Genomic DNA, 8144 nt, shown 5'->3' with positions numbered 1-8144 from the left:
AAACATGTCAAGCGGTTTTAAATTATATTATTTTTTAAAGTCAGTTAACCAATTATTTAAAGACATAAATCAATACATTTTAATGAACAAATTTTAAGGAAAACCAACGCAACCAATGCAATTAACGTTACAGGACACATGATAATGTAATTGGAGGAATGTTGATTTCTTTTGCTCAGCTCTGCTCCCAATTACTGTCGAACAGCAAACACTTCGCGACGTTCTGCCCCTGTATTCCAGTTACTCTGGCGACATCTAACGCTGAGAGTGGCACAAGTAAAAATATTCTCAAGGTCAAACCAAATCATTGCCATGTTAAATGGTCATACACATGATCGATTGAATGTTACAGTTGTGATATCACATTAAAAAAAGTTATTGGCAGCGGTGGGATTCGAACCCACGCCTCCGAAGAGACTGGAGCCTTAATCCAGCGCCTTAGACCGCTCGGCCACGCTACCTTGGTCGACTGAACATCACCTAAGTTCTTAAAAGGAAATTGCTAGCCAAATTTGGCAGTTTTTGGCGAAATACTGTAGGTGATTTGGGAAAGTTAGCTGTTATATTATTAACAATTACATTCATCAATGTAATTTGATCATGTTAATGATTTCTCAATAACTACACCAGTCTGCAAAAAGAAACGTTTTCTCGGGCATGTCAATTCTAAACACTTCGTTAGTTTTCGTACAGTTGTAAGGCATATTAAAGTACTGAAGGCAGGCGTAGAAGAATTACTCTTTTACTTGGCATACAATAATGACGGATCATGTTATTACTTGATAAAAGCGTGCACATGGACATGTACAGTTTTTCAGGTTATTCCATGTCAACGGACAGTTTGTCCATGCACTTTATACATCTACAATTATATCAATTAGTGCTAAGAAAACAACTACTCCTGGAAAGTTCATGGCGTTTAGAGAAAAACTGGAATATTTGGAGCAACATGAATGGTACCACTGTTCCCACTGCAGTGGGAAAACTGATCTCGAAAATATGTTTTCAATGATTTAACAGGGAGGAAACAGATAAATATGAACCTGCAACTACATTTTTGCATTTTCAAATGATCACTTCAACATTCGGAGGAAACCAGAATGTCAGACTTTCACTTGACACTAACACTGTACTGCGCTATGTTGAGAAAAGCCTCCAGGTCATTCATGTGGTCTTTGGGGTTGACATGGAGACTATGATGGTGACCCCTGCTTTATTCATGAGTGTATTGTATTGTACTTAGTTGACTAGTGTAAAATATTGTTGATGGCAGCTTTTCATTAAAAAAAGGCAAGCACAATTATTACTACCTGTATATTATTAAATCTGCTTGACACTGTCAATTAAAAATCAGCCTTACAACCAACAGTGCCGGCAGGGATTTTGGGGCCCCGTGGAGGAGTGGGGGGGGGGACTTCACATTGGGGCCCTCCACTGTTTAATGTTTTAATGGATCTGTACAATTCCATTTTTGAATTAAACAAATGAAATGACATTTTTGACAATATTCTCATTTATTGAGATGCACCCAAAAATAAAAACACCACACTGTACAAGATACAACATGAAAAATACATTGTTGAGCCCACAGCAGGACATTTACTAAAAGAATGCAGGACGATTAACCATATCTCCCCATCACAAAAATAACACAGGTAGCTTTGGATTTGGCTCACGAGGTTTTGGCAGGACAGATGGGGGGTAAGATCCGGCGCGAATTGTCGCGGACCCACGGGTGCTCGATGACGCGCTGTAGCGGTAGACGATCGGTGGGGCAGTGGCGAAGCAGCTTGCTGATCAGGTCCCGTGCCCCCTCGGAGACGACACTTGGGAACTTTAGATCCACCTGCAAAATAATGGGAGCATATTCAGAAACGGCTCAAAAGCCATCAGTGCTGTATATTTTAAAATTGTACTTTCATTTTATGCACTTGACAAACGAAGAAGACGGTATGTTTAAAGATTGGTGAAAACAAAGAGAGTAACGCGAAAGAAAAATTCACACTTTTAACCAACATAAAGACAACAGCGGAATCAGTTTACATCGTTTTACGAGTGACAAAATAATAAAATAAAAGCATAACACAACATGATCAAACATACGTGTTAAATATGACACACAATCAACTACCGGTAATACAAACACATATGACAAGGATTGATGTCATTATAACTTCATTAATGAAATGCATTACACCACAGTGCATTCTGGGAACCAAAAAGGACAAGGATGCTCAGTCTCAGTCTCGAATATATTTACAGTTGACCCTCGCTATTCGCGGGAAATAGGGACCAAGCTGGGCCACGGTAATATATATATATTTCCCCCCCCCCAGCCACAAAATCGTCCTCGGAAATTATATATATATATATGTCGGGTGCGAAAAGAAAATTCCCACGGCTTTATAATATAGAAGAGAAATACATATATTCAAGTGCCACATCAGAGAAGGATTTCGGTGTCAGGACGACATCGTAACTATAACATCTAACAGGACGTGCCTCAAGTTATGCTTATTTTCCTATTACTTTATTGTCAAATGTGCTGTATTTGTAACATACAGCACAGATGAAATTTCATCCCTCTCAACATAAATGGAAGGGGGAAAAAAAAAAAAAAAGATGACTCCCTGGTGAAGAGTTCCAGGTATGTCCCACCAAAAGGAGGCCCCAGGGATGACCCAGGACATGCTGGAAAGACGATGTATCCCAGCCGGCCTGAAAACGCCTTCGGATCCCCCGGGAAGAGCTGGAAGAAGTGGCTAGGGCGAGGGAAGTCTGGGCTTCCTTGCTAAAGCTGTTGTCCCTACGACGCGACCCGGATAAGCGGTAGAGAATGGATGGATGTGTATCCAAAATAAATAAATAAATAAATAACATGAAACACCTTGAAAAAATAATTGCATATTAAATAACAATCGCAATATTGAGGAGAACAAATTACAATTTGATTATTTTTCAAAACTGTTCAGCTCTACACCAGACACTGGTCCTATTTCAATGAGAAAGCATACACAGCCGAGGAAACAAAAATCCGATTTCACCGAGTTAAGACATAAATGACGGATCTTCTGTTATGGATGGTTGTGATACAGCAATTTAGCCTGAGAGAGGCAAATGTTCGAAAAATTGACTGTGACTGACTCACCTTCACAATTCTTTTGTAGGTATCAGAGTGAGAGGTCGTTTCGAAGGGAGGGTTCCCCACAAGGCACTCATAACAGAGCACTCCAATGCACCACAGGTCCACCTTCTCGCTGTGGGTGCGGCCCTCGATCATCTCGGGAGGGAGGTAATCCAGTGTCCCACACATTGTACGACGCCTGCACAAATGGCGATACGTTACATGTACTTTGCAGTAGTGGCTTTTGAAGAATTTTTTTTTTTTAAAAATGCGGTTTCAAAGGTGGAAAACTTTTTACAAATATCGAGAACTTCATAGGTGCTGCATACCTGAGAGAAGGCGCATGAACCGACCAACCAAAATCGGCAATTTTCAGCTCTCCGCGGTAGCCAAGTAGTAGATTCTCTGGCTTGATGTCGCGATGGATAACTTTCTTCGCGTGACAGTACAACAGTGCATCGGAGATTTCTTCCATGTACTGGAAATGAAAGCAGCAACATCTTCAGAAATTCTTGACCACTTATGATAGGCAACCAAGGTTATTATCATTGTTAAAACATATTATTGACAAAAACTAACAAAATAAACAAAAATGGAAACATTTATTTTGTTTATTAAAAACAAGTGCTTTAAAAAATTATATCACCAACGGACACTACATTTTAGGTTAATATAGTAAAACTATGACTGCAGTGGACCAGGCCGGCTCGCAGAAAGCTAAAATCTGCATCTACAGTAATTTATGCCCTTTAAACGCATTGGAGGGATTTCAACCTCCCAGAATTTTCCCCCAAACCGTGATAGACATGTAAAATACATTTTAAAAAAAGACAAAAAACAAAACGGCAACTATGCGAATCTGCAGGGTTTTATTTCTCGCTAGCACGCCATGTATAAAAAAGAAGTAATAAAAACTAAAACGAAGCATTTTGGAAAAAATAAAAACTAACACACTCAAAAGTGCACACAAAAACTAACTAACCATAACCCTGCAAACATGCGACGATTTTACAAAACGACACCGCCTCCATTGACAAAAGGATGGCTCCTCGCTTCATAGAACAATGTCTTACCGTGGCAGTGCGCTGGTTATCAAAGCGTCCGTATTTCTGGAGCTCCTTGTACAGCTCGCCACGTGGCGCGTACTCGAGCACCAAAAACACCCTCTTGCTATCATGAAAATAGTTGTAGAAGCGAAGGATGTTGGGATGTCTGAGCAGAAGGGGGAAAACTGTAACGCATTACTCAGCGATGGCTGCAATTTCAAGTCACAAGTGATCTAATGCGTTACTCTAGCTAATAATCTGACTAGAGTTACGATTACAAGACTTAATGCATTGCTTTGTGACAAAAAAAGCTGGCAAAATATACAACAACTGTAAGATGCTTATCTTCAGGAAAGAAAATAACAAGTGCCACTAAGCTGCACAGGTGAGTAACATGAGGCACAAGTCATTGATACCCCCGCCCACACCAATTTTAGCCAGGATTTAAGTACAGTACAGTACATGCATAGTTTGCACATGAAAGAAAACAAATAGTTAACAAATTAAAAAAAAAAGAGGTAAAACACACCCATTTATCAACCAACAGGAACACAAGAAATTATTCAATGTAAAAGTTATAAAGGGAAATGATTTACATCTTCAACCGTGAAGCATTATGGGATGGGGTCACATGCCCCCGATCGTCTGAGGGTGGGGGGTGTCACATATGTGCCAAGTCACGTTTTGAGCATTCTGACATTTTACATACAGTACCAATGAAAGGAGTAGAAACATTTGCTTTTCAAGCTGGAAATACAGTCCCTTTGTTGAGTTTGTGATAGCCAAAAATGTAAATATTCAGGTTGGTTATACACTCCATACCGGAGACAAAGTGTTATCTCGCTTTAAAAAATGATTGCATGTTAAATTACAGTCGCAATATTTAATAACCCTTATGCCCTTCGAATAAAACTGATACCGAACCTATGCGTTTTACAATTTCGTAAATGATGTATGTCGTGTTATACAAACATTTTTTTTTCAAACACTCAAAATGTTCAGCGGCATCTGTGCTATCCATACATATATAGTTTATATTAATTCCTTGGGATTTTTTGCCCTTTATGGACAATAAAGCAGTTCTGTGCTATGACACTTCAAAGAAATATTGCATTCTTTGTAAACTATGAGGGTTTAAGGAGGCTATTCATTATTTTCCAAAATCATTTAAGCCATTGTGGTGACGTATCCATTTAGTTCATCAGCAAAAACAGCATTGCTATCACATTCATGGGAACTTTTCCTGTTTCACCAGTCATAGATGAAGTCGGGGCAACGACAGCCACACTATACGACTGCTACAACTAATACAATCGCAGTTGTAAAAATGCAATTGGCACCCCTCCCGAAAGGACATCGTGGAATAGCCTATTTGAATAGTTTTAACTGTAAATATATCACAAACTGTCATTACAAAAGAGTCAAATACGTTTTCAAACTCATCTTAAATCATGAAGATTGTAAAAAATGATACAAGGTCAATGACCTTCACAGCATGTCTGCAATAGGTATAAAAGTTACGGGTGTTTGGTTTTATATCTTAATATTTTTGTTTTAAAAAAACCTTTTACCGCTGAACAGCATTCATTCAACATCCCAGAACGGATTGTGTGACTCTGGATGGTTTCCATGGTACTATTTCGATGGCTGCCAAGAGAGTCAGTGAGACAAAATGAAATACAGCGAAAGACACTTACTTAAGGTGGGCCTGGATCTCGATCTCCCTCCTGAGTTGATGCTCCACACCCTCCTTCTCCATCTGCGACTTGAACAACACCTTCAGGGCTACAATGGCTTGCAGCTTCTTCACCCTGGCAAGGTACACGTTGCCAAACTTGCCCTTCCCCAGGGGTCGACCGATGTCAAAGTCGTCAATGGTGACTTGCCTGATTTTAAAAAAAGAGGGCAGGAGGAAATCAAGAGAGTGGATTAATTGGGAGGGGGGTTATATATATACAGTATATATATAACAAAAAAGGTGAAGCCAAATCGCTGCCTCGAAGCTTAATTTTCCACATGGAATAGAAATAATCAACTCCAAGTGGACAACAATATCTACATCTTACATGCACATCTGGTTGTTTAATAATGCAAAATACATGTTTCCGATGACTACTAAAGTACTCTGATTAAATCAAAACCATGCTTTTTTTTTTTTTTTTTACCCTGCCCTGTAAAAGAATCAGCATTGAGAATCGTTTCGAACTGGAATTGATATGAGGAACTGGAATCGGGACCGGAATTCAAAAAATGCCCAACCCTACAGTCATCACACTGTCACAATTTTAAATACACTAATTGAAGTGGATTCCAGCAGGAAAAGAACCATTGCTGTATGTTTAACATCACACGCTGAAAAAGGCAAGGGATTACTTACTTTGCAACTGAACTGGAGGACGAACCAACACACTCTCTGACAGGTCCTAAAATTGATGTATACTTTATCAGCAAAGTAAGTTAAAAAATATTCCCCAGTGGCTATATTTAGTTACTTATTTTTTAAAGACCCACACATTACCTGTGACTACATTTTTGTCTGCAGTTAGCCAGGGTTTCACCAGAACACGCTGTGGGCCTGCCAACATACTCGAGGACTAGTCCGACAGGTTCAGAGCAGAAATAAATGTTGCCTTTATTGTGAATAGATTCTTGAGTAGAATGACTTTTCTGTATGGCCTTTCTTTTGCAATACAAAGAAAACAAAATGTGTGCGTGTGTGTGTGTGCGTGTGTTTTTGTTACACCCTACTTCTGTGTAGATATAGAATACTACCTCATCGTGAAAAAATGTGTTATGTGTGTGAAAAAGATGACAGTAATCCACAACTGGAAAAGAAATGGCTGAATATTTACATCTGTATATTGTTATTTAAAAAAAAAAAAACATAACTGCTACATTCATGAACAACTTCAGGATTACATGTTACTACTTCAACGCTCGGTTTCATCATCTTACCTGCTGCTGCAAAGCCCTTGGCACGTGATTTTCTTTATTCTATAAAGAAATATATTTTGGCAATTAATCAATTATACTTTGGGTTTTTATGCAACTAGGAAACAAAGTAAAATCTAAATCGATATTTTTAACAAAGTTTAATTTTAACATTTTGTGCCACCTATCTAGTAACATACAATACTTTCTCTGTGAGACTGATACACAGTACACTGACAGAATGCATATCTATGTGGATGTGATTCAAGACACGTAAATTAACCAACAATGCCAGTGTTTTTTCTCCCCCTCCCAGTCTTTGCAAGCAGGGTTGCACATACCATTGTAATTTTCCGTTGAGAAAAAGACATACATTCGGGACAATAGTAAACAACAACTAGGCCGCAAACAACGTTCTTATCATCCACAATATGTTTTAGTGTATAAGCAACGAGGAAAGAAAACTTTAGTCACAGCCAATGATTAAGAGGTGCTGAGAGTGTATATTAAGAAGTTTTGTTCCTTTGTAAGATAGGAATTTTCACAAGATATAAATGGTTCATTTAGGCTCACTCGTTCAAAACAGTCGCTCACCCACCGTCGGCTAGGTGGCTAAACGTATGAACTAAGGGAAAAGGTAATGACTCAGGGTTAGTAACCCGCGTGCTGTATTATTTCACAACTACAAAAGAAGAAAAAAAACTTACCTGCATCTTTGTGCTAAATCGACAACTTTAAAGTGTGGCTCAACTCTTCCTCCCAACGAAAACGGCCGCCAACTTTTTCAAAATGTCAAGAAGGACGAAGCTGGTTGGTCGGCGTCTTGCACATCAAGAGCTCCCATTGGCCAGCGGGGGCAGGAAGCAAAACCGAAGGAGAGTGTGTGATTGCCTTAAATCAACATTGACCCGCCTTCAGTTAATGTCGGCATTGTAACGTTTCTTTTACAACAAAAAAAGGATTCACTCAAGTACTTAGTAATTTAATTGTGCCACTGATTTGACATGTGAACAAAATGTCTGTTAGCTCCCCCCCAAAAAACG

General features: G+C 39.1%; 1 protein-coding gene and 1 non-coding gene across 3 annotated transcripts; both read right to left on the bottom strand.

The window, feature by feature from the left end:
* Nucleotides 1-379: 379 nt before the first annotated feature.
* On the bottom strand, nt 380-461 carry trnal-aag (transfer RNA leucine (anticodon AAG)). The gene has a single exon. It is a non-coding gene; the product is annotated as a tRNA-Leu (tRNA).
* Nucleotides 462-1501: 1040 nt separating this feature from the next.
* On the bottom strand, nt 1502-7922 carry aurkb (aurora kinase B). Of its 2 annotated transcripts, none has more exons than XM_086132724.1 (9): nt 7809-7922; nt 7126-7164; nt 6689-6764; nt 6548-6593; nt 5868-6056; nt 4198-4336; nt 3454-3602; nt 3149-3323; nt 1502-1846 (listed from the first exon to the last, which is right to left on the bottom strand). In XM_086132724.1, the coding sequence occupies exons 1-9, from the start codon at nt 7812-7814 to the stop codon at nt 1673-1675; spliced, it is 993 nt and encodes a 330-aa protein (XP_085988850.1). In that variant the 5' UTR covers nt 7815-7922; the 3' UTR covers nt 1502-1672. The 2 variants fall into 2 exon arrangements, with proteins under 2 accessions (XP_085988850.1, XP_085988860.1); XM_086132734.1 differs by having other exon boundaries at nt 4198-4294.
* Nucleotides 7923-8144: the final 222 nt, after the last annotated feature.

The sequence above is a fragment of the Hippocampus guttulatus genome, chromosome 2 (genome assembly GCF_054856545.1).
Source record: "Hippocampus guttulatus isolate MCC_2025c chromosome 2, RoL_Hgut_1.0, whole genome shotgun sequence".
Taxonomy (NCBI): Eukaryota; Metazoa; Chordata; class Actinopteri; order Syngnathiformes; family Syngnathidae; genus Hippocampus; species Hippocampus guttulatus.
This window is presented reverse-complemented; position numbering and strand designations above follow the sequence as displayed.